The 25,869-nt window shown below is 35.0% G+C and overlaps 4 protein-coding genes and 1 pseudogene across 7 annotated transcripts; 3 read left to right on the top strand and 2 right to left on the bottom strand.

The window, feature by feature from the left end:
• Window positions 1–1,973: 1,973 nt before the first annotated feature.
• On the top strand, window positions 1,974–7,761 carry LOC123200323 (serine/threonine protein phosphatase 2A 55 kDa regulatory subunit B beta isoform-like). 4 transcript variants are annotated; one of them, XM_044615474.1, is made up of 15 exons: window positions 1,974–2,462; window positions 2,539–2,603; window positions 3,425–3,528; window positions 3,631–3,729; window positions 3,850–3,969; window positions 4,313–4,543; window positions 4,709–4,800; window positions 4,908–5,026; window positions 5,115–5,238; window positions 5,379–5,502; window positions 5,778–5,846; window positions 6,324–6,415; window positions 6,514–6,591; window positions 6,784–6,851; window positions 7,242–7,761. In XM_044615474.1, exons 4-15 carry the CDS (start codon window positions 3,658–3,660, stop codon window positions 7,382–7,384), a joined length of 1,332 nt encoding a protein of 443 aa, XP_044471409.1. In that variant the 5' UTR covers window positions 1,974–2,462; window positions 2,539–2,603; window positions 3,425–3,528; window positions 3,631–3,657; the 3' UTR covers window positions 7,385–7,761. The 4 variants fall into 4 exon arrangements, with proteins under 4 accessions (XP_044471409.1, XP_044471408.1, XP_044471407.1 ...); XM_044615473.1 differs by having other exon boundaries at window positions 2,539–2,634; XM_044615472.1 differs by lacking the exon at window positions 2,539–2,603 and having other exon boundaries at window positions 4,313–4,540.
• Window positions 7,762–8,727: 966 nt separating this feature from the next.
• LOC123200322 (NADH dehydrogenase [ubiquinone] iron-sulfur protein 7, mitochondrial) lies at window positions 8,728–11,064 on the top strand. The gene is made up of 2 exons (XM_044615469.1): window positions 8,728–9,225; window positions 10,507–11,064. The coding sequence occupies exons 1-2, from the start codon at window positions 8,819–8,821 to the stop codon at window positions 10,739–10,741; spliced, it is 642 nt and encodes a 213-aa protein (XP_044471404.1). The 5' UTR covers window positions 8,728–8,818; the 3' UTR covers window positions 10,742–11,064.
• Window positions 11,065–11,724: 660 nt separating this feature from the next.
• LOC123200320 (far upstream element-binding protein 2-like) lies at window positions 11,725–17,366 on the top strand. The gene is made up of 6 exons (XM_044615467.1): window positions 11,725–12,293; window positions 12,670–12,956; window positions 13,225–13,314; window positions 13,388–13,459; window positions 13,572–13,688; window positions 16,036–17,366. Exons 1-6 carry the CDS (start codon window positions 11,966–11,968, stop codon window positions 17,140–17,142), a joined length of 2,001 nt encoding a protein of 666 aa, XP_044471402.1. The 5' UTR covers window positions 11,725–11,965; the 3' UTR covers window positions 17,143–17,366.
• Window positions 17,367–19,365: 1,999 nt separating this feature from the next.
• LOC123200321 (uncharacterized protein C6G9.01c) lies at window positions 19,366–20,726 on the bottom strand. The gene is made up of 2 exons (XM_044615468.1): window positions 20,576–20,726; window positions 19,366–20,303 (listed from the first exon to the last, which is right to left on the bottom strand). Exon 2 carries the CDS (start codon window positions 20,285–20,287, stop codon window positions 19,814–19,816), a length of 474 nt encoding a protein of 157 aa, XP_044471403.1. The 5' UTR covers window positions 20,288–20,303; window positions 20,576–20,726; the 3' UTR covers window positions 19,366–19,813.
• Window positions 20,727–22,025: 1,299 nt separating this feature from the next.
• Window positions 22,026–25,807, bottom strand: LOC123200436 (annotated as a pseudogene).
• Between the last annotated feature and the right edge of the window lie 62 nt (window positions 25,808–25,869).

Here is a 25,869-nt window from a genome sequence, read left to right as displayed (position 1 = left end):
ACATATATGTGATTTTGATTGTTATTATTATAGTTTGTTTTATACAAAGCTCTATATTTTCAGTTATTGATGAAAACTGCATAAACAATTTGATGTTAGAAGAAGCACTTTGTTGAAAATTTTTGCACATTGTCAATCTTTTACATGCCATTTTTCCTTAGATGCTCCATTAAAGACGGAGTCAAAAAAAAATTGAGTGGCAACACTTTCAATAGCTATAATTTCATTATCCCATAATCATCTAGACCTACCATTAAAAATCAGTTAGTCTCGATAGTTGAAATAAAACAATCGATATCTATTATCTTTGACAATCAAATATAGTTATTGACAAGTCCAATGACGTTATCTAACAAATTACACTGTTTTGTCAATACTATCATCATCATTAATAACCTCGACACCTCTAAAAAGATCAAATGTAATGAGAAAACTAACTTCTTACACAACTATCACCCATTCTCATTGATGGCAACAAGGAATTTCTGTGATATAATGAGTCAATATAATATTGTAGTTATTGATGAGCCCAATGACGTTATCTAACAAATTACACTGTTTTATCAATACTATCATCATCATTAATGATCTCGACACCTCTAAAAAAATCAAATGCAATGAAAAAATTAACTTTTTACATAATTACCACATGTTTTCATTGATGACAACAAAAAATTTATGTGATATAATAGGTCAATATAACAGTATATCTCGTAATGATGATCAATACAATAATAGATCTAAATACTATACTTTGATTTAAATCGAAACTCAAATTTTCATTTATGGATAAGTGATAATATTTATTTATCTATTTATCGAAAAAGTAATATTTAAAAATTTAAATATCATAAAAATATAAAATTTTGTTGGTGAAAAATAAGTGAGCCATGTTCTAGGTTGACAATATTTGGAGTAAAGTCAAAGTAATCGTATGAGAGAGATCATTGTAATCTACGCCTCAATCTCATCCAGACCGCAAGGGAAGATATAAACAAAAACATTTCATGTCCTTTTCATCTGATAAGAGGCAGCGTCGCCTTCTTCTTTCTCTCTATCAAATTTACATTTTTACCTCTTTGTCGTTTTTGGCTTTAGGTACATTTCTTTTCAACATTAATATTTTTTCCATTTATTTATCAAATTTAAATATGTCTTCACTTTGAATTAAATAGAATAATTTTTAGGGCAATTGTGCTTCTCACCCAAAGTTTGATGACATAACAAATGCCCCCCTTTTGGTTTTAAAACAATTTTTTTTAGGTTAATAAATTTGTTTGGTTTTTAAATAAATAATTATTTAATCATTTTATTAAAATTATAAAATTACTGTTATTAATAATATAAATATCAAATTATTAATATATATTTATTAATTTAAAATATTATTATTTGATTTTTTAAAATATTAAAATTTTAATCAATTTAAAAATATTTTTTTGTTTGATTTTAGGGTGTAATTAAACTTTTGGAATTATTGAAAATTTCAAAAACTGCTGTTAAACTCTTATTAATTTTCCAAAAAACTCTTTAAAATTTTTTTAACATCCTAAATAATTTTCAAAATTACACTTTGTCCTTATATTTTTTAACTAAAAAAGAAAATTAAAAAAAAAAGGAGAAATAGAAAAAAGAATAAGGTAGAAAAAAGAGATTAGGAAGAGTAAGAGAAAATTAAAAAATTCTATTTATTTTATTAAAAATCAATAATTAAAGTAAATAATGGGTATGAATTTAATTTTTTGAAACTTAAATAATGAATAATTATTTTAATAAATAATAAAATTACATATATAAATTTAGATATAAATAAGAATATATTATTATATAATTATATAATTTTAAATTAAAAATAAAATAATATTTAATTATATGATAATATATTATTATTTATATTTAAATTTATATATATTTTTTATACACTTAATGAGATATATAATAAAATTTAAAGAAAAAGTCGAGAAAGCCAATTATCAGCCCAAAAGTTACGTAGCATTACACTATAAAGGAAAAAGAAATTATTAGCAGAGAGAGAAAGAAAGTGTGTGAGAAAATCTCAATCGACGTTTAATCCTTGTCTGCTCTCTCTACCCACCGAAGCGTATCTGTGTACAATCTCGTCGGTTCTTGGAGGAGAAATTGAAATCTCATTATCTAGAGAGAGAAACTGGAGAGAGTGTGTGTGAAATCTTGCTTATCTTCGCTTGGATATTGTTATGGTTGATTAATCGATAGCTGGCTTTCTTCAATGGAGATTGATTCAAATCGCTGATGAGATTTTCCTAGTCTCAGATCGATTCTGTGGATGTTTTGAATTGTGTTTTGTAATTTTGTTTTTGTCAATTTGGTAAAAAAAAAAAAAATGAACAACGGTGGCGTTTCGCAAGGCCTGGCTCAGCCGCTTGAGTGGAGATTTTCGCAGGTGTTTGGGGAACGGACTGCAGGAGAGGAAGTACAGGAAGGTACGCGCTATTTGATTTCTTATGCTGGTATTTGTTTCTATTATTGTTTAGCTATTTTGACGATTCGCTATTTCAGATATGTATCGAGAGATCTATTTATGAGGATTGGATTTGATAGATACTTTGGGTTTTAAAGTGATGGTAAATATGAGTCTACATTCTTAAATATTGTGTGAGTCGATCAGCTTGAAGCCGTTTTTAGTGTCATTTATTATTGTGGGAGAATTATAGCTGAAGTTAGTAGTTGAACAGTGTTTATGTTTTTTTAGTTTTCATTTAGCTACCCAATTGTCCTGTTTTTATAACTTCTACTTGGGTTCTCTGTATTGGACATTAAGTGTTATTTATGGTTCTGTTAGCTACTTTTACATTTTTTTTAATTGTTTGACAAGCTTGTTGAAAGATTGGTTCTGTGATACTTGCTGTCCAAATTGTTTTGGCAAACTAGGGATGAGAGATGAATTTTACATCCATAGTGGAGGATTAAATGATGCATGTTTAGACGCACTGTGACTCAGAAAACCTTACTTCGTTGGAACTGGAAATGATCTTTCATTAGGTCACTGACAAAATTAAACCCTTTGAGTTTGTGAATGTAGTTATCAGTTAGATTGGATTTTGCTATGTTTTGATTTTCTTATGCCATACAAGAATGGTCATGGGTACATTAAAATAAAGTTATTGGCCCTATATAAGACATCAAATGATGCGAGGTTAATCCACCATGTCAGTAGAACAACCGGTTAGAGCATAAATTTGTTAGAGGTAGAGCAACTAGTTAGAGTATAAAGCCTATCTTTTTTTTTTTTTTTTCATTTTAAGGTGGATTGAATGTGTGTTTTTTTTTTTTTTGGGGTAGAGAGTTTGGAGGTATTTCTGTACTACTTTTTGTAAATTTGGTTTTCTGCATGTTTCTCCCATTCATTTGTTTTTTCCCCGGCCACTGGATTTTATATTTACAGTTGATATCATATCCGCTATTGAGTTTGATGGAACTGGTGACCATCTTGCTACTGGAGATCGTGGGGGCAGAGTGGTTTTATTTGAAAGAACTGACACACGGGATGTAAGTCTGCTGTTTGTTGACTGCAGACTTTTTATGTCATTTGTGCTGTTTTGTTTTTCATCCAAACTGTTTTTAGAATCTGATTTTATGTTGTAAACTCAGCATGGTGGGAACCGGAAGGATCTAGAGATGATGGATTATTCAATCAGCAGACATCCTGAGTTTCGGTATAAAACAGAGTTCCAAAGCCATGAACCCGAGGTGGTTTTTTAAGTTAGCATTATTAATGCTTGTTAGATTTCATGAGTTCAGTTATTGGCTAGCCTTTGGAGTGTATATATTTTTAATTTAACCTGCATTTTTTTAATCTGCCTGATTCAGTTTGACTATTTAAAGAGCTTGGAAATTGAGGAGAAAATCAACAAAATTAGATGGTGCCAGTCAGCCAATAGTGCCTTGTATCTTCTGTCCACTAATGACAAAACCATTAAATTGTGGAAGGTAGGGAAATTCATTGAAATGGACCTTTGTATCTCTCAAGCTTTCAATCTCTGTGCATGTTATGGAACAACTTGGAGCTCAGCTTTTAGACTTTATACATTACAGTAAATGAACCTGTATCTTTGTCAACATGATAGGAATCCCATAATTTATTCAACAATCCTAACACAAGAGCTTTTTTTTTTCTTTTTATATATATATATATATATATATATATATATTGTAATGACTAGAGAGTACTGGAGTACTTTAGGTGTAGAAACAATTTACAGTTTTTAATATATAAATTAAAACTCTTTACGCCTGTTATGTTATTGATGTGTCTGCTGTTATTTTCGGGCAGGTCCAAGAAAAGAAAGTCAAGAAAGTATGTGATTTTAATGTATACCCTGACAAAGCTGTGGCAAATGGTCCAGTAGTAGGTTCAAGTATGTCAACAGTCCCCAAACCTTGTATTGCTAATGGGGTATATAGAGACAGACCCTTTGGTTCTTCAGGCAATGACTTTTCATTTCCGCCTGCGGGTGTTTCATTTCCGCCTGCGGGTGTTTCATCTCTACACTTGCCTGTGGTAGTTGTACTCTATCTAATCACTTTCTGGCATCAATTTATGTTACAAATAATTATTCTATTGAGTATGTTATTCTTGTCTCATTGTGGAACAAACATAATGAATGATTTGACAATTTGGTATGATATTGCTTGTTTGCAATGCTAATAGACTAAGTTTGATATATAGGTTACCAGTCAGGAAACAAGCCTTGTGGCTGGATGTCGAAGAATATACACCCATGCCCATGATTATCATATTAACTCTATTTCAAATAACAGGTGAAGCCACTTTCTTTTTGTGCATGTAGGCTCTACCTATTTGTTTTGCTATTACATTTTTTTTTTCATTTTAATTATTGATCATTACTTTGCCTTTGGTTTTGTAGTGATTGTGAAACTTTTATATCAGCCGATGACCTGCGAATAAATCTCTGGAACTTGGAGATTAGTAACCAAAGTTTTAATATTGTAGATGTGAAACCTGCGAACATGGAGGATCTTACAGGTTCAACTCTCAGCCATTTGCATGGCAAAATAGATTGATGCAATTTTATTACTACAACATATTAATAAATTTGAATCCATATTCTCAGAGGTGATAACTTCTGCGGAATTTCATCCCACTCATTGTAATATGTTAGCATATAGTAGTTCAAAAGGATCAATTCGTCTTATTGATATGCGCCAGTCAGCTTTATGTGATACTCATAGCAAATTGTAAGTGACTATTTCTCACTAGTGCTCACAATCCAATTATTTTAGCGATTGTCAATACAGCTTTTGATACTTCTTTGGTTTGCTTTCATTTCAATATCTTTAAAAAAAAAAAATTGTTCTAATTAGCTTTTGATATGCAGGTTTGAGGAGCAGGAAGCTCCTGGTTCAAGATCTTTTTTCACAGAGATAATAGCCTCAATCTCAGATATTAAGTTTGCTAAGGATGGAAAACATATACTAAGTCGTGACTACATGACTCTTAAGGTTTATGTGTAATGTCAATTATAGTATCTGTTTTGGTGAAATCTTTGGTGATCCTATTGTATCTTCGTAATTTTGTGTTTACTTTGCCAAAAACAGACTTGTATTTCTGGTTGGGAATGGGAACTCTGAGTACTTTGGAAAAATAATAGTGCATTTTGATGATGACATAAAAACTATTACCTAAATGTTTTGAGGCTGTTTAGTTATTATATTATTTCTTTGTATGTTGTCATTGTTGTGTTGTTTTAATATTTTTTTAATTATGTGGTTGACAGTTGTGGGACATAACTATGGATTCGGGTCCTGTTGCTACTTTCCCAGTTCATGAATATCTTAGACCTAAGGTGAGATGTTCTTTCAAGAAGCTAGTTGTGGGTTTTTGATAGCATTTCATTGTGCTTGGATTTAGGGAATTGAGTAGAGAAGTGTCACAAAGGAGAGTTGTTTGGATGCATAAATTTAAAAAAAAAAAAAGAAGGAAAAGTAAAATGAAGGGAAGAAAAGTTAGAAATGAGACTTTTCTGACCTCATATTTCCAATCTCATCACTTTTACTAGGTTTGAAGTAAAACAAAATCAACCATTGGATTCTTTAATCCAGATGTATTCTTACAAATATGAATACCAACGGGGAGCAAATCTTATTGTCATAGAATCACCATCCTTCTCTTAATTTATCTGGATGTTTGAACTTTTAAAGAGAGATTAAACTTCACTTCTCTCTGTTCTCTTTCATCACTTCCTCATAAATTACCATGTACATTTTTTATGGATTATTCTACATTTTGTAAATTGTTTTCTTTTTCCTGGGACCTTCTGCAGCTCTGTGATTTATATGAAAATGATTCTATCTTCGACAAATTTGAGTGTTGTATTAGTGGAGATGGACTTCGAGTGGCTACTGGTTCCTACAGGTCTGTTCTAAATAATAGAATTGTCTTTATTATGATCATATGCGTACAGCATAATGCTTGCACCCAGGTACGTAATATCTTCTTTTATGCGATTCCAGCAATCTGTTTCGTATGTTTGGTTGTTCTGAAGGCAGCACAGAAGCAACAACTTTGGAAGCCAGCAAAAATCCCATGAGGTATGCTCAAAGAAAATACAGGAGGCTACTGGTTGTGTTTTAACTATTGTCTGGTTGTGGAAGTGGGGTTCTTGATATTCTTTAGTTTATTAGTTGTCACAATGTAACAGCTCATTTTGCTTGTCAGTAAGTAGTTGTATTAACTCTATTGCTTCCATTCCAATGTAATTTATTTATGTTATGCATATCCAGGAGACAAATTCAAACTCCATCAAGGCCAACTAGACCTCTGGGTTCTCTTTCTGGTGTTGTCAGGAGGGGTATGTTTGCTCACATATGACTTCTTATGTGCCGTCTAATTCAAAGTCACAAAATCTGTATCTGTTGGGTGAATCCTGTTTTCTTTAATATTCTTACAAAAAATTGTGTTCTATCTACAAGTTTCAGTTCAAAGTTGTTATGAAAATTTATGATTTGGCAATACTAACTGAACTTTTTGAGTCTGTCTGGCATCGATACATGATTTACTTTTTGGTTGCCTTGTTCATTTTGAATTTTGATTTCACTTTCCTCTCATAAAATCAGTATCTTCATTCTTATGAGATTAACTTTCTGGTTTTACGAGTCCAGGAAATTGATTTATTGTTCTCTGTTAGTTTGCACAATTTAACACATATTTAACATGTGTATGCCTGTTTCTTTTGTCATAGTAAAAGGTGCAGATAACTCTGGAGTAGATGCAAACGGAAACGCTTATGATTTCAGCATGAAGTTGTTACACTTAGCCTGGCATCCATCTGAAAACTCAATTGCCTGTGCTGCTTCAAACAGCCTTTACATGTATTATGCGTAAGGTTGGTCCGGGAGGAGATGATGATGGCAAAGACTTTTGCGGTTGCTTTCGGTGAAACTGTTTGATTTTCTTCCTGGACTGGTGGTGTAAGTTGCCCACAACATCAAACTTCTGGTTTCTGGCAATATATTATAATTTAAATCATATCATTCAACACCAGAGATGAATTAGAGAGAAAAGTTTAAAACTTCTACTTGCAGGAAGGCTATACCCACTGATTTATATTCTTTTTGTAAGGAAAAATAGAAGAATTGTCCTTGGGGAAGGAGTTGTTATTGTGCATCAATTCTCATTGGTATCATGGGCGTCAATCTTGTATCATTTCTATTTTATAGCCATTATTGTTATTTAAATTCTAACCATTTTTTTTCCTCTTACACATTTTGTTGGTTGACTTTTTTGACTTCGAGCCGGGTTCTCATCGACCCAATTATTAGACGGATTATGGGGAGCTTAGCTTTTGAACAAGGCATTAAAATAAAGCACACATTGTATCAACCATGTAAAACTCCAAAGATATTTGCAAGCAATCCCACATCATGAAAATCATTCTGAATGTTTTTCTCCACGTATTTGAGAATCTTCAGCTTGGTTGATAATTAGGAGTGGATAAAAGGGCTGGATTTGAATTGAACAGGCTTTGGTCTTGGAGGTTGGTTTGGTTTGGTTTAACTCGTCTTGAATTTGTTTAGTTTAAATTTGAATTAAATTCAGATATGAAAATTGGTTTGTTTTCTAAACTGAGTTGAATCAAGTTGGAGGGTGTTCGATTTGGTTTATCTTGAATTTATAATTTGAATTTATGGATCATGTTTGGCTTGAATTTCGAATTTATAATTCAGATTTATGGTTTGAATTTGAGATTTATTTACAAAACGACGTTTTGTTCATTATTAGGTAAATTGATATTATTTTATTAATAAATTATGAACTCGAATCACAAATTTGAATAACATATTCGAGCTATAAATTTAAGTTAAATTGTATTGAATTTTTTTTCATTTGAGTCAAACTTGCGTTATTTTTAATTTTTATTTAATAAACTTATACTGAACTTAAGTTAGGATATTTTTTATTCAAATTAAACTTGAATTATTCACACTAATACTCTATGATATTTTAATACTTATTTAAATATTTAAAATTGAGTGTATATAATTTTATTGAAACTCTATAGGTTATTTTTTTAAATATTCTATTTTTCAAAAAGTTTTTATGTTCCATTCCCTTAATTAAAATAGTGCATTTTAAAATAAATTATCATCTTTTAAATGCAATTTTTTTTTTAAAATTTTTAAAACTTGTTTGGTTTGGACATATTTATTGGTCAATAACATTATTTGTATGACGCCTTACTTCCCATTAAATTGCTCGCAACAGTCTCCTTATTCACGTAGAGCTAGTGCCTTCCTCTCCTTTCTCTAGAGAATCGCCATGGCTATGATCTCCAGAAACACCGCCACGCGCCTCCCTTATCTCCTCTCTCAACGCGCCGCCTCTCTCCACACCACTCTCCCCTGTCTTTCATCTTCCTCTTCACCCGCTTCATACTCTCGTCCTTCACCTCCCTTGCACTCGCCCTCGGCCCCGCCCCCTGCCCTATCCAAGACTGCAGAATACGTCATCTCTAAAGTGGATGATGTCATCAACTATGTCCGCCGTGGTTCTATCTGGCCTATGACCTTCGGCCTCGCCTGCTGCGCCGTCGAGATGATGCACACAGGAGCCGCTCGTTATGATCTCGACCGTTTCGGTGTCATTTTCAGGCCCAGCCCTCGCCAGTCCGATTGTATGATCGTCGCTGGCACTCTCACCAACAAGATGGCCCCTGCGCTTCGCAGGTGTTTAATCTTTCGTTATCTTCTTAGGATTTTTTGTTAATATTTGGTCAAACTTTCTGATTTCGTTTTTTTGGGTTTATAGAACAGTTGAAAATTAACTAACAAAATGCTTTAATTTATTCATATTGTCGCTATAAAATCAAGGAATTGAGTTTTAAATCTCAGGCTTTCTGTTGTCTCATATCTTTTGCGTTTGGACCGACGCTGATTGATAATAGTAGAAATTTGTAGTGTGGTATTGTGCGGTGTAGTGGCTGTTAAAACTTGTTTTTACTGAATTGAGGAAAGGAAGTTGGGTTTCAGCTCTAAAATGAATTCTGGGTTCTTGTTGCAAAAGGCGTTATATCTTTTATGTGTAATGGTTATAAGTTTTAATTCATTGGACCTGTTTTGATTTTGTATGTGAGGCCCTTGTGTGCTTAATTTTTATGGTGGAGTTGTAGACAAACATGACTCTAGTGCAGTAGTACTTATTATAAGCAAGCAACTGAGTACTGTCAAGGTCAGAGGATCAGATGTTTCAGAATTACTGGAAGAATGCATGGGATCAACTGGTCCTTATGCAGCCCTGAAGATAACTTTGTTGGCTGGTGTATCATTTTGAGTATATTAGTTAGTTATGCTTGAAACTAAAGCTGCTCGCAGATACATTTTCATTTTTGAGAAATCAAGTTGGGTTTGCACAAGCTCATGTAGGGTTCAAATTGGGGTATATTTGATTTGCTTGGGTGTTGATACTCTAAACTGGGATTTGGTGAAAGAGCTCAGATGTTGATCTCTGGAAAAAACTGTTTATAAAAATGATGAAAGAGGGGAGAAATGGTATTCGAAAGAGGGCTGTGGAGAAACCATGTGCAAACTGGCTTGCTATTTGGGCATTCCATCAATCTTTAATATAGTATCAGTTTTTTTTTTTTTTTTCAGTAGTGCAAACAAGTACATTTACTCATTTGTTGTGTTATCCACATTTCTTATTGATTATATAATTGTCTGTAGCCTGCGCTGACTTTTCTTTAATGCCTTTTCATCTATTGTCTTTCTGGCGATGACAGTCTTCTTGGCAACATATTTTTAGATTGGAGTCTGCTACTTTAGGATAATGGCTTAGATTCTTAATATTTATTTGTGTTGATTTTTTTTTTTTGGGCCATCGACTTAGGAAACTTCTCCAAAGTGCATGTAAAGATCCAAGCTATTTCTATATTAATTTTCTCAATCTTGTGAATATATGTAGTTAAAGATGGTTAAATTCATTGGAATTTCATGTTGGATTGCTTGCAGGGTTTATGACCAAATGCCGGAACCCAGGTGGGTCATTTCCATGGGAAGCTGTGCAAATGGTGGTGGATACTACCATTACTCTTACTCTGTTGTTAGGGGTTGTGATAGGATTGTCCCTGTGGACATCTATGTTCCAGGTTGCCCTCCCACTGCTGAGGCACTACTCTATGGCATTCTCCAGCTGCAGAAGAAGATCAACCGACGCAAGGATTTTTACCATTGGTGGACCAAATGAGAATATCTCAAGTTGTTTTTACACTCATATGGACTAATAAAATCCACCTATTTTATCTGTTCACTGGTGCAATGTCGTGTAGAGGGCTCTATATGTTAATCTATTATTGAAATTACATCAATCATCCTAGGAAGACCTTTTGTGGTATTACACGAATAATTCATGAATTGGACCATTTGTTCTATGCAGTGGCTTCTGTCCCTGTAAAAAATATTTGACAGGCCTTATCTTTCCTTTGTTTGTTATTTATTTATGTAATTTTAAGAATATGCTTATGCTTTTTAGCTTAACTTTGATGCAATAAAAGTGATTTATGGCTGTAACTGTACTTATATTTGAATGCAAATATTATTTGGTATTCATTGGTATTATTTTTTAGTCATAGGACAACAATTTAACTGGCTGGTAGCTTGTAGACTTTTATGTTGAGATTAGATTTGAACTAAGTCTACTCAAGTTTAAGCATAGTTCAATTTAATGAAATTGAGCTCGAGTTAAATTAAAAACTCAGTTCACTATTGTTGTCGAGCAAAAAATATATAAAACGATGTTATTTTAATATATACTAGTCGAAATGATGTTATTTTAGTTGATTTTTATTGAATTTTTTCAAATCAAACATCCTTAAGGTTTAAGTTCAAATTCGAAAATATGTAATTCTTAGACTTGAGCTTGACTTTGGATTCATTTAAGTAGAGTTTATTTCAACTTTGTTTGAGCCGAACTTATTTTCGAATTCTAACAAATTTAGTTTGAATATAACTCTATTTAGTGCTCTTTGGTAGACTCCGAATCGGAGGCTATATTTGATTTCATAGACCATTTTTCGTTGAAGCTTTTTATTTTTCGGTGTTTTTCCCTCCTTTTCCTTTTATGACTAATATTTTTTCCAATGTCACTTTTTATCATTCAAATCGGTTTAAACTTAGCTTAACATGGTCTTCGATTGGCTTTGGCTCAAATTCAGCCTATCGAAAATATCCTTTCCAAGTTAGAATTTTGCTCAGCTGTCCACCAAAGGTCCAAAACTATAGGCCGCACTTCGCAATCCATATTCAGAAACAGGAAAACTCTCTTGTAAGATATAACTGAGTCGAATTAAAATTATCAGGAAGCCACTGTCTGTCTGTCTGTCTGCCACCCAATATAAAAGCGAGGGGTATTATTATCTCACTCATCTAAACTCTCAATCTTTAGGGTTTCTATTCTCTTCGCTCACTCGAGATGGCAGACGAACCTCAATACTCATCAGACACCACCGCGCCCAATAAACGAAAATACGACGACCAAACGACGACGCTTCCATCCGCTCCCCGTAGGCCCACGGGCTTTTCCTCTGGACCTCCGATGCCTGCTCCGGATTCCTCCGCCCCTCCATCCTACAACAACGTGCCGCCACCTGTAGATGACTTCCAGGCGGCCAAGCGGCGCGCTGAGCAGATCGCTGCTCGACTTCTCAACTCTGCTCCAGCCGATGCCAAGCGCCCTCGCGTGGAAAACGGCTCTGGCGCCTTCGATTCCGCCGATAAGGGGTTCAGCTCCCCTCCCAGCGGTATGCATACATTCTTTTACTCTCTTCTTTAAATGTTTTTACTTTGTTTTATATTATATGATATTTTTGTTGGTTATTTTTATTTTTATTTTTTTGCGTGTTGCTACTTATCGGTTTGTGTTTGGGTTTGCTTTTGGTTTTTGTTACTCTTGTCGTTGTGATGAAAGGCGGCCTTTCATGTTGGGTTTAAGGGATTCTGTTATGCCTTTTTCAAAACGTATATGATTTAAGTGCTTTAATTTTTAATTGGGTAGTGCACCTTATAAATGTTATGCCCACTTTTTCTTGGTAACATATGAAGACTTTGTTTGTGGATCATTATTTGGAAATATCCAAAACTAGATGTAAAACCTGTGACCGATCTCATTATATACAGATGTGAAGCCAAGCCCAGTGCCTTCAGCTATACCGGTTTCATATGGTGGCTTCCAGGGTGGTATTGGAACAAGTAAAAAGATCGAGATACCAAATATCCGGGTTGGTGTTATAATTGGCAAAAGTGGAGAGACTATCAAATACCTTCAACTTCAGTCTGGAGCAAAGATTCAAGTAACTCGAGACACAGAGGCGGATCTCAATTCTCCAACTAGAATGGTGGAACTTATGGGTACTCCAGAACAAATTGCTAAGGCAGAACAGCTTATTAATGATGTTCTTGCTGAGGTGGCCTCAATATTCTTGCTTCAATCATCACTCTCTCCCTTTTGTTCTTGGTGCTTCTACCTTAAAACCTTTTTCAATTTCATCTTTACAGTTTATTTGTAGATCATGTTTGTCTTTACAGTTGCATATTTTAGATTGGTCTGTGAATGGCATGAGAGAGAATGTAGTCTGTTTTTCTTATAGCTTTTGTATTTATTATCCCTTAGTGACTGCTATGTAATGTCATTCATCTTTTGATTACCCCATTCTAATGCCAAGTTTGGAACAGGCTGAAACAGGGGGATCTGGTATAATTTCTCGGAGGCTGACTGGACAGGCTGGATCAGACAGTTTTGTGATGAAAATTCCAAACAACAAGGTGGTAAAAAGTTTTTGTCTGTTAGATTGTTTTACCGATTTGGGATTGTCTTTAATGATGTACTGGACTGCAGGTTGGTCTAGTAATCGGTAAAGGAGGTGAAACAATAAAAAATATGCAAGCAAGGACTGGGGCTCGTATTCAGGTCTGTTATCAAATTATAATTGTTGTTTTACTATCCTGCTTATCTTGTGCTTAGGTGAAACAATTGCTAACAAGATTTTATAATTTTTTTGGTACTTTTTATTTTTTTGCAGGTAATACCTCTGCATCTGCCCCCTGGTGATACATCAGCAGAAAGGACGGTACAGATAGATGGGTCTAGTGAACAGATTGAAAGTGCAAAACAATTGGTTAATGAAGTCATCAGTGAGGTATGCACTGTGAATGTGTTAATTTGCAGATTAAGGCTCTTTTACTCTCTTGCATGCATGGTTTCTGCATCTGCTTAGTTACTGGCAACGAAAAAGTGAGACATGCATTATTAATTGAATATGTCAATTTAGTTTGGTTTGTGTGGATCTACGTGTTCTTTGTTGGGAAGATTGATATTTTTACTTGTGATTCTTATGTTTTGTTGTTCTCTCCTACATGTTATTTTTGAATCTTGTAGTTCTATTGGCTATTTATTTGATTCAACTAGTATTACAAGTTCTACCAAAGGTGTTTCTTATGAATTCAAATTATTGCTTTGGGGTGCTCTTTATTTCATAGTTATTTGAGAGGAATTCATGTGCCAATATTTTGCTTGTATCACAATTTTTTTGTCAGTGCAGGGTATACGGGTTCTAACTGTCCGTTTTAGAGTATGGGTTGGAACTGTTTCTGGATTTCTGTCTTAGTTTAAAAAAATTGTCTCTCTTTCTCCTAAAAATAATTTTTTTATTGTGTTAATTGTTTCTTTGTTGTCCATTGGTTACTTCTATCAATGTTAGCATTATATTTTCTATAGTAATTCTTGTTATATTATCAGCAGCTAATTCTCTCAGCCACTGTACCGGTTCTCTAATTCCTTAATGCGATGAAGAAGTAGATTATTTTGTCTCAGTCGTTGACTACACTTAACTATTAGTTCTGTTTAGATCCTTGTGTACTAGTGTCCTTTTTTAGTCGGATATTACTATAGTTGTACACCTGAGTAAATGGAATTATGGGATTATAACTTATTTTGCCTCCAAATATACTTATTAATCATGTATGCTATGACTGATATTGTTATTGAGAACTATCGTAGGGTTAGTGTATAGTGGACTTTTGGTCACACCAACATGGATCTCTTTGTGTTGGTGTTCCCTCAGCGTTGCTCTGGTATGGCTCTAAATCCCATTTCCTGATATGTGTTTTGAGGGAGGTTGCAAGTTTACTATTGATATAGGTACAAGGTTATTGGAATGGATTTTGATATTGGAATAAGATCTTTAGGATCATATCTTCTGTGGTGTCAGTTTATGCAAGAATTTTTCTTTCTATATTTTCCCTTGGTTTCCTGTTTTAACGGTCGCAAGGTTTAGAAATTATGTGAATTAACTAGCTAATGTTCAAGTCTTTATCCAAATGAAGTTATCTTTTTGGTGGTTAATCTAATTTTCTTTATCTTTTTTTATTTTCCTCCTTATGATTGTTCTTTATCTGCTTTGTCATTGTGGAGGGGGTTTTGAATTTGTTAATTGAAGATTATGTGCCATACACTGCTTTGTTCCTGAACACCAAATTACCTAGAAGCTTTCAGGATTTTTTAAACTTTTTACAATTAACTTATACTGAGAAAAGTTTGCATCCATTATCATTGTCTTTTGATTGTTGCACTCTATCATGCGTATTATGATTATCACTCTTATCTTTTGTTAAGTTTGCAACTTGTTATGTCTTTGTCTATTAAGCATCTCTTAATTAATATTAGCCTCGTTTAGTTGTATTTAAAATCTAATCTTAGTCCATACTTTAATAATATTTCTTCTACAAATTTGTCAAAGAACATTCACAGTCGTGTACCAGTAGATCGATTGTGTGGATGATTGAGTTTATATTAATATCAGCCCCTAAGCAACCACTTCTCTTATAAAGTACTACCTGTATGGTATCTTCTTTAGATGCAATTAGAATTGTGTAAATTTAAATTATTACTGTATTACTTCTGTTCTGAAGTTTGGAATTTTGTGTTTCTATTAATTTAGTATCTTATTCGGCTTTTTCTATTGATTTTGGAGCCATTATTAACTCCTGTGTTCTTGTCTAATACATATTGATCTTTTAGGATTCTTTTATGCTTATGATTGATGCTTCTGTTAAATACAATGCATCAATGGAATATTTTGTCTAGATATTATATGGTTTAAACTTCTTGTAAGCTCTTTGCCTGTCAATGGCTATGGGTTTATGTCTCTGTTTGCCTTTATGTAAAAGCTTGCATAGTACTTGTGGTTCTTTTTTTTTTCCCCCCATTCACTGCAAATAGAGAGAGGATGTGCTTTCGCTGCAGTAACTCAATAATCCCATCAACCAGTACGGTATGTAGGCATTTATATTTATACCCATTCCCAGTATACTTTGAACTCGGTTAGTCCCTATTTGATTGTATATGTTTTTCTGTGTTTCCTTGTGCTTATTTTTAGATGCTTCATATTAGTTAACACATACATTTTATGCTCTACTACATTGTCCATCTATTCTAGCATTGTTGAAATGTCCGATATGGTTATCTTGAAAAACAATTTTGTGCAGAATCGGGTTAGAAATCCAGCAATGGCTGGTGGATATTCTCAGCAAGGTTATCAAGCACGACCACCTACAAACTGGGGTACTCCTGGGGCTCCTCCAATGCAACAACCTGGGTATGGTTATATGCAGCCTGGAGCATACCCTGGTCCATCACCCCAGTATAACATGTCTCAGCCTCCATATGCTGGGTATCCTTCCCAGTCAGCATCTGGTGGATATTCTGCTAATTGGGACCAGTCCTCTGTACCGCCATCCCAGCAAACCACCCAGGGAAGTGGTTATGATTACTATAGTCAACAACCGACTTCTCAGCAACCACCAGCCGCAGGTGGTTCAGCAGCACCAGCAGATAACTTCGGTTACAATTACAATCAGCCAGCAGCATCTGGCTATAATCAACAGGGACAAGGTTATTCTCAAGATGGCTATGGTGGATACCATGTGCCTCAGTCAGGGTATGGGCAGCCTGCATCATATGATCAGCAACAAGGTTACAATTCTGGATCTGGCTATGGTAACATGACCAACCCAACTCAAGAGGGGCATACTCCCGCGTATGGAACAGGTGATGCAACTCAGGCACCTCCACCCATGCAGGGCTATGGTACCAGTCAACAACGTAGTCCAAACCCTGCCAGTTATCCACCTCAAGGAGCTGCTCAGCCAGGCTATGCAGTGCCTCCTACGTCTCAGGGTGGCTATGGTAATCAAGCACCAGCTCAGTCTGGATACCCCAGCTATGGGCCACCCCAGGGACAGAAACCTAATCCCCCTGCTTATGGACAGACCCAACAGTCTCCTAGTGCTGCAGGAGGCTATGGGCAGCCTGCACCTGTTCAGCCTGGATATGCCCATTCACAGCCACCATCATCTGGCTATTCTCAACCAGATTCAGGTTCTCAACGTGCCCCACCATCCAGTTATAGTGGAGCTACTCAGCAAGGGTATGGCTATGGTGCACCACTGGTTAGTCAACCAGGTTATGGTCAGGGGCCACCATCTTACAACTCTTATGCTGGTGGGTACTCACAATATTCTGCTGATGGCAATGCTGCACCAGCTTCTCAGCCTGTTCAACAGAGTGCAGTATCCAAGTCACCCAAAAGTTAGACATATGTGGCAACTTGGTCTTAAATTGACACTTTTTTGTTGCTTGTATGTTTGATGACGGTCTATTGTATTCTTGTGGTTTAGGTCTAGTTAAAATACTGATCAATAAGACTTAATCTCGATGAGTGGTATTGTTGAATATTGTAGGTAATTAGAGTTCCATGTCCAGTCTTTAAGACTTGATATTGTTGAATATGTGGCAACTCACTGTTTGAATCTCGTCATCCACTTTTGAAAACATTGGTTTTAGTGGATCCACTGCTGAACTTGAAAAAAAATGACTGAATTACTTCATTGACCCTAAAGGGCTGTAGATATCTTCGTCTATTTCAGTAATTGCATTTTCTCAGGGAGTTAGGGTTTCTGGAAAGCACTATAAATTTACATGAAACAGATGCAGTGTGTTATTGAAAATCATTTTGTACCTCCTTTGCCTGCCTGCTCTGTACTTTTTAATGGCTCCTGCTTCTTCTCCAGCTCACTTTGTTGGTCAGGCAGCCAAATGGCTTCTTAAGCAATTTGTGCATCAGTTTGACTCTGTTCAAAATGGAGTCCGGAGTAAATACGAATATTTCTTATAAATCCTCTTTGGTAATCAGATTTCTTCGTCTTCTTTTTGTGTCATTTATTTCTGGGCATCGATCATGTGTAACGATAGGTCGGCTTTATTCATACGACAGCTGCATTCTGGAGCTGCAGAATAGGGTTTATCTTTTGTTCAGGTAACTGGGAAAGTCTCTTTAGTCTTTTGTCTGTGTTTACTAAGCCTTGGTTTGCCAGATTCATATTCAACTTTAACAAATATATAATTTGATTGTGGCTCCACATCTGAGTCAGCAGCAGGAACTTTACTCATGGTTACCCGTCTGCCGCTTGGAGCCCATATAAACTTACCAGCGGAAGATCCAGGAAACTCATCGTTGTTTCATGATACAATTACCTGGTTATAATTTTCCAATTTTACCATAAAAACTCTCAAACGAGTAATGGCACTCAGTCAGACACGGGAGCTTGTTTATTAATCTAAAACAAGCAACCTTTTGCATAGTGCCTAAAATTGGCTCCTACACGAGTGGAGGGAGCCTCTCTTGCATGGTTTCCTTCAAATTTAAAGGAGCTAAATTGTTTACCCTCTGCCTTTTTGGATCCTTTTGAAAGTTGATTTGTTTCTCCGCTGCAGCTTGGGCTGTGCAATCTTAAACAATACACATTGATTTTCAAAACAAAATCTCCACAAGTTTAAACCTTAGTTCATGAAATCGAGTATGTAGAAATGGCATTCATTGAAGGATGCATATTCATGAGAGTATAACCTTCATTTGTGCAGTTTTCAAGAGAATGAAACTTCCCAGAAACAAACGATAATGTATGAACCAATATCAAATCCGTTGCAAAATCATACCTGGGTACTATTTTTTGGGTCTTGGAAGACTTTCAACGGAGTTTGTATTACCTTGACTTTGGAGACTGAACATAACTTGGGAACCTTTCAGGAATATTTTGATTTCATGAACTATGATTTAAATTGAATTATTTTGTTGATTCGGTTTGAAAAAAATGTTTTGTTTAGATCCATGTTGGATTGAATGAGGGTTGACTGTTGATGTTGGGTGTTGTGTCAAAGTTTAATGTCAACTCTATTAAGGGGTTGAATTCGAGACAAATAACAGTCTAAAAGATTAGTTAAATATGTAATGCAAATTTGACATTTTTGTTTCATAACCCTGCATGCCATGGAAACACAATAACAGTCCAAAAGATTAGCTAAATATATGACGCAAATTTGACATTTTTATACCTCAACATGGAATCACTAGTAGATTTGGAAGTGACGATGGCATAAACCTAGAAGAATCATAACTCAAAAGTTAATTGTTGAGATTAGAGAGTTCAAAACCATAAAAACCTCACATCATAAACTCATACATTCCGATGTGAGAACCAGTATATCTTGCACTTGAAATCCTAAGATATGAAAATGGTAATTTACATTTTACATAATGCTTGAACAATGTTACAATAAGTTGACAGTAAAAGAACCAAAAGAAGATAATAACTGAAATATTTGGAATGTGAGACTTTAAGGGACAATCCAAAACCTCCTGTGAGCAGTGACTTGTTTCCAAATCTAAGCTCCATGAAGTTTACCAAACAGAAGTGAAAAGACAACCATCAGATAATCACTAGCACTGCATTCCTACATATAATTACTATAAACCCATATCACAAAAAACTGCAATTCTACTATCCCAATGCTCAACTTAATAGAATCGCATATACAAGACAACGCAAATTGATGCATTCTGCAACTCCAGAGCACACTTATTGTAAAGCAATAAATAAAAACCAATTAACCCACATAAAGATACGTGTAATTGATATACATAACAAAACAGTTGGCCAAAATAAAGATCCATCTAATCACAACCTCCTGCAGGTAAAGTTCTAACTCAGTAATAAACTTCTTTTCATGAGAAGAAAAAAATTTAGTACTATACTTGATTTCTGGGTCTACTCATTCCACAGCTTCAATAATACATATCTGTCTGAAAACTTAAGTATCAAAATGGGGGAAATTAACACTGATGAATCATGTTGAATTCATAGTCTACGTTTGACAAATGAAACCTTAATCATCTGTGAAAGAGAACATACCCATCATCAAGTACCTCTAAAAGCAACAAGAACAATCAAATGGACAAAGTGGGGTGTTTCCAGCATCAGAATTGTTGATACCTAACTCCTCTTCCATGTAGATAGTAAATCCATCTTCAGTTTTCCTCCTAGGCCGAGAAGGAGCATCTGCAAAACCACCCCTGGCGGCTCCTTTACTCTTGTTTTCTTTCTTCCTTTTCACCAATTTTATTTCACTAGATTCTTCTTTGTCTGACTTCTGGGATTTTTTACCTTCAGGTTTCTTCCTCTTTTTATCAGCAAAAATTTTATCAATCTCATTACTCACTTTTTTAGACTTCGAAGAAGACTTTTCATCAACCTCGTTACTAAATTTTTTAGACTTCGAAGAAGGCTTTTCATCAATCTCGTTACTCACTTTTTTTGACTTCGGAGAAGGTTTTTCATCTTCCACAGGGGCAATTTCTTGCGTTTTTTCAAGTACCTTGGCAGACTTAGATTTTTTAGGCATTGAGCACAGATTTAAGCTGCAATCCCATAAAAAAATTTGGAAATTATTAGATAAATTCATTAAAACAGAATTTGATTGTTGACTAAATATATGAAGACGTCTGCATCAAGCAAACAAGCAATCTCATTGCAAAACTTGGAAACGAAACGAATTAAATGAGAAATAGATCGTCCATGAAGAAAAAAAGAGTTTAGAATATTTTGCGCTAACTTAAAGGATATCAGAAATCAGCTCCACAAAATGCATTAACCGAGAATATCTTAAATTATTGAAAAAAAAAAAGGTTACCTTGAATATGAAAGAATGAATTTGTGAAATCTGAATCACTAAAGCAGAGAAATTATGAAGGCAAAGAAATCCGGAGACTAGAGCGTCGCTTAAACGTAAACCCTAGCTAGCATTAAAGGAAATAGGGGACAGGCAGTCTTTTCATGTAGAGGGGGAAGGCAATGGAATGGGCTTAGCGTGAGATGGCACAGTAGGTTTTGGGTTTAGGGATACAGGAGTAAATCTTTTAATTGGGCTTTTAGTAAGGCCCAGTTTCAACTACATATATCACTGCTGTTCAATAAACGCTTTAGAATTTTTGGGCTCACGCTCAAGAATAAAATGAAATCTCAATTTAAATTCGGTTTAAATTTTAATATATGGGTGAACAATGTCATTGAGGAATAGATAGTATGTTGAACAATATCGTTGAGGAGGTAGACAATATCGTTGGAGAGGTGAATATAATCATCATGAAACTAATTGTGAATTCAAACTTAAATTCACTCGATTTAAATTCATCTCTAACTCGTCTGCACGTTATATACTGACTTTAATGTATCTTATCTATTTTTGTGTGGTACCATTATCAAACCAATGCAATTTGAGCAAGTGTCTTAGTTGTTTTCTAGGTTGTCAAAAATTGTATAAATATTATATATCAATAGACACGACAATAAATTATGCCAAATCAGGTATAATGTGATGAGTCATATCTATGGATCGTGTTGTGGCTAGGCTCGTCAATTGATAGGTCTTGTAGGTCAGACTAATCTATGAGTATGACAAAATTCATGACACAACCTAAGATCTCTCAGACTATCTCTTAGTGAGCCCTTAATAGGTTGACCCATAAACTTTTGTGTGCTAACCAATCATTTTATAAGTCTTCATATTTTTAATTTTAATTATTTTTTATTAGACTAACCTATGAACTATACCACAAGACCCCTAATATATAGTTTGCATGACCTTCGAGTCTAACATAATTTGTAATTTTATAAATTGTATCACCAAATCAAGGGTAGATACAAACTAAGTTAAGTCGAGCCCAAACACCCCTTGTTTCGAATAAAAAATAATTCGATTCAAATTCATCGAACCAATATAAAGAGTGATTCAAGTTCGATTCAAGTTTGGTTTTAAATTTATTACTTAAATTCAAGGTTTGAATTTATGGCTCGTTAACAAAACGACGTTGTTTAACAATTATTTAATATAATTCAAATCGATCCTCAAGTTAAGTTCAAACTGAATCAAATCATCTATCAAATTCGCAAGCCAAACCAAGCCAAATTCTTTATAATTCGAATTTGGTTCAGTTTTAAAACGAATCGAACCTCTTAACTCGAACTCGATTCATATTCAAAGTAAACAAATTTGAATCAAATCGAATTGAATCAAATCAAACCAACTCGATTTGGGTCTAGCCTACACAAAATGGGGAATAGGCTGGGTCACAGGCTCTATGTATCGAAATGAGTTGACAACAAAGATTCCTCTCCCTCATATAAAACTGCATGTACAAGTGATTTTGAATTGTTTATATCCCCTAATTTCAGTTTAAAATGATTTGAAATCCTCTTAAACATGCACTCAAATTGACTAGTTCTATTCTACAAATTTTAGCATTTGGCAGGCAGCTGCGAAGGGATATTTTATTAGTAAACACCAAAAAGGCCAAATTATCAAACATTTGGCTTTTATAACAATATTTCTCCAACACTACACAAGCCTTCATCCCCATGAGAAAATATCAAAAGATTGTAACTACCTTTTATACTCCAGAAATTGGAAACTGGGTAGTAAGAGCCTTGACTTTTCCACGAAGATCTGACACCTATTCATCAAGGAGAAATCCCCAGATGCTATGAATTTCATGAAATCTTGGCGCTTTGATCCTTTAACCAATTGTTTTGCTTCAAGTGTTATTTTTATACCCTCGTGAATAAAGTCAGCAACTGCAACGAATTGTTTCTCTTAAAATCCCCTGGTAGTCATTGCAGGCGAACCTATGTGAATGCCACCGGCGACTAAGGCACTCTTATCACCTTCACAATTTGACAATAGCTCGAGTGAGTACCATGATAGCAAAAACGAAGGAAAAATACGCACGACTTTTTAAAAGATTAATGGTTAGGACCAACAATGCAAGGCATACCTGGCACTGAATTTTTGTTGAGGGTGATCGAGGCCATGTCAAGAATTTTCTCAACCCAAGCCCCATCAATGCCCTGTCAACAACAAACCAAATACTTTTTTACATCCCGATAATTCAATGGTATAAATACCGTTTGCAAATATGTTCACTCACATCACACATGGTTAAGTGAATAAACCTAAGAAATTGCAATTTCACAAGACTGAAGAATTCAGTCTGTGATATTTTCTAACATTAAAAACACCACTTAAATAAAAAATTTAAAATTGCAAACAAAATTACGGTTTATGGCATGTTGCATTATATGGTACAGTAACACATCATTTTCTAATATAGTTTCCTATTAAGACTAATATCATCACCTTGAGAAAAGAATGAAAACATTTCAGGAACCTAACTGTTATCGATGGAATAAGCAGTGAGAAACTTGCATTGATTACAAAAACTCAAAAATCTTGAACCCCAAAAACCCACCAACGGCCTCAGATCTACAAGAACCAGGTGATTGTCACTTCCGCCTGAAATGAGCTTGTAGCCTAATTCAATCAAACGGCTTGCAAGAGCTCTGCAATTAGAGACCACCTACATGACACAAAAACTAAATTCAGTCCGCTGAGTTAGGATGCTCCATGGAAAATATCTTAATCATGAAAGTCTGATAACCTTGTCCTGGTAAGCTTTGAACTGTGGAGACTGTGCATGCTTCAAGCAAACTGCAAGACCCCCAACTGTGTGGTTATGAGGACCACCCTGTACATGCAAGTGTTCATTATGGCAAACAGAGAGTATTATAACAAAAGAAGATAAATGAAAATTAATATGGAGACTAAAAACAAACTCCCATTCAGACACATAGTAAGAAAGCAAACAAGTCCAACCAACCTGTAAACCAGGAAAGACAGTACTATTGATGGCAGACTCTAGATCAACTCCAAGGATTGGATCCTTTCTGAAAAAAAATCATACCACCTCTTGGACCTCTCAGAGACTGGACAGAAGTATAGAAATTTATCATGTTGTGTATAGTGAAAAAAAAAAAAGAGAGAGAATTTCTGAAACATCGTAAAGAAAAATAAATTCAGAAATATGTGGCACAACAAAACAATTTCAAATGTTCAACCCAAACCTTGTATGTTGTTGTTGTCACAATATCACAATACTCGAAGTGGTTGGCAACGACAGAAGCAGCGACAAGCCCACTTATATGAGCCATATCCATCATAAGAAAAGCTCCGACCGCATCAGCAATCTTCCAATGCATATGAATGCCAAGTGGTTAGCCATAAAGGAATATACAAACAAAAAACAGAAACTTATTGTGTCACTATTTAACCAAAACAAAAAACTGGCAACAAATCCTTACCTTCCTCATGTGAGGGTAATCAAAATCTCGAGGATATGCACTAGCACCAGCAATAATGAGTTTTGGTCGAAAGAGAATAGCTGTTTTCTCAAGCATGTCATAATCAACAAGTCCTGTTTGCAATTCAAAAAATGAATCAACCGCTGAGCCAAATTGTCAATCTTCATATCCTAGGCAACTTTGAGGATGAACCAGCATCACCTGCAGACTCATCAGGTCGATATGGCATGGATTCAAAATAAATTGAGGTGTCAGAAACCCTCCTTTTAGGAGTCCTGAACCCATGAGACAAATGTCCACCATGAGGTAAATCCAAACTCTATATAAGTTACAACAATAAATTATCAATTTATCATTTCCAGTAGACCAACAATTATAACTAGAAATTCAGGGGGAAAATGCACATAGAACAGCTAACCATTATTTGATCATGTGGATTCAGAATTGCAGTGTAAACCTCAAAATTCGCTGGAGAACCTGACAATGGTTGAACATTAACACCCCACTTCTTTTCATCCAAGTGAAATGCTTCCAAAGCCCTCTTCTGACAAAGGGTTTCAAGCTCATCTATGTGCTCATTACCACCATAATATCTGCAGTACCCAAAAGGCTTTTTGTTCTTTTAAGTTACAAAAATAAAAACAAAACAAATGAACTTGCTTACAAGTTTCCCTCAAATGGAAAATGGTTTACCTTTTACCGGGCAATCCTTCGAGTATTTTTTCCTAAGGCATGAACCAACTGCTTTCATCACAGCCTGGGATGTAAAATTCTCTGAAGCAATAAGCTCGAGGCTCTTGAACTGCCTCTCTTTCTCTTTATTGATGATTTCACGCACCTCAGGATCTGCTTCACTGAGTTCATAGTCAACAAAGCTACTTCCATTACCTGACATCGGACTTCATAATTCAATAAACAGCCAGATATTAAATATAATTTCTAAACAAGAGCAAAACTGCAATTACCTCCAATTTGAGGCACAGGAACAGATACAGAAGATGGTGCCCTCCCAGTAACCAAACTTCCTTCAATGTAGGAGGATCTGCATGGCTTCATGGAATTCAATTTAATCTGATTTGTGAATCCGCTCATACTAGGCCTTTTTGAAGGAAATGGCAAACTCTTGGCCCAAATGAGCTGTTGCAAAGAACCATTCACAGCAGCACTACTAGACGCCAGCCTCTTGGTTTTTACTGATGCTGCCCAAATATCCCACACATTCCAATAAAATAACTGACGACCCAATAGCAAAACTGAATTCAATATTGAGCCGGGGTATGCCCTAACTGGCAAATTTAATTAATAGCTATTTTCAGTTCCCCAAATAAAGCATAACGGAATGCTCACAATGATTAGCTTTCTTTAATGTAATTTGATTAATAAAAATAATTGACAGTTTGTAGATAACAATAAAACACTAAAAGGCAATTGATTAATAATTGCCAGCGTGGCGCTACGTGGTGACTTCAGGATGGTGGACGGCTTTTAGCGCGGTGGTTTGGACAGATTATGGCGTCCTTTGGTTACGTAGGCTTGCAACGGGGGAAGCAAGCGGCGTTTTGAACTTCTAATGTGTGTTAAATTTAAGCGGAGTTAGATGACTCGGTGTGCAATTGAAGTTTTTAACATTATATCAACAAATTTGTTCATGATGCATATGGCTCTATCACAAATGAGATTCAAAACCATAAACAGTTACAATAAACAAAAACGAAATGAAAGAATTGAAGCTTCGATGATAAAAGACTATACTGAAAAAAGATTAGAGAATACTTTACTTCAAACAACAAG

This window comes from Mangifera indica, chromosome 17, assembly GCF_011075055.1.
Source record: "Mangifera indica cultivar Alphonso chromosome 17, CATAS_Mindica_2.1, whole genome shotgun sequence".
Classification (NCBI taxonomy): Eukaryota; Viridiplantae; Streptophyta; class Magnoliopsida; order Sapindales; family Anacardiaceae; genus Mangifera; species Mangifera indica.
Note: the sequence above shows the minus strand (reverse complement) of the source record. Positions and strands in the feature narration are given on the sequence as shown.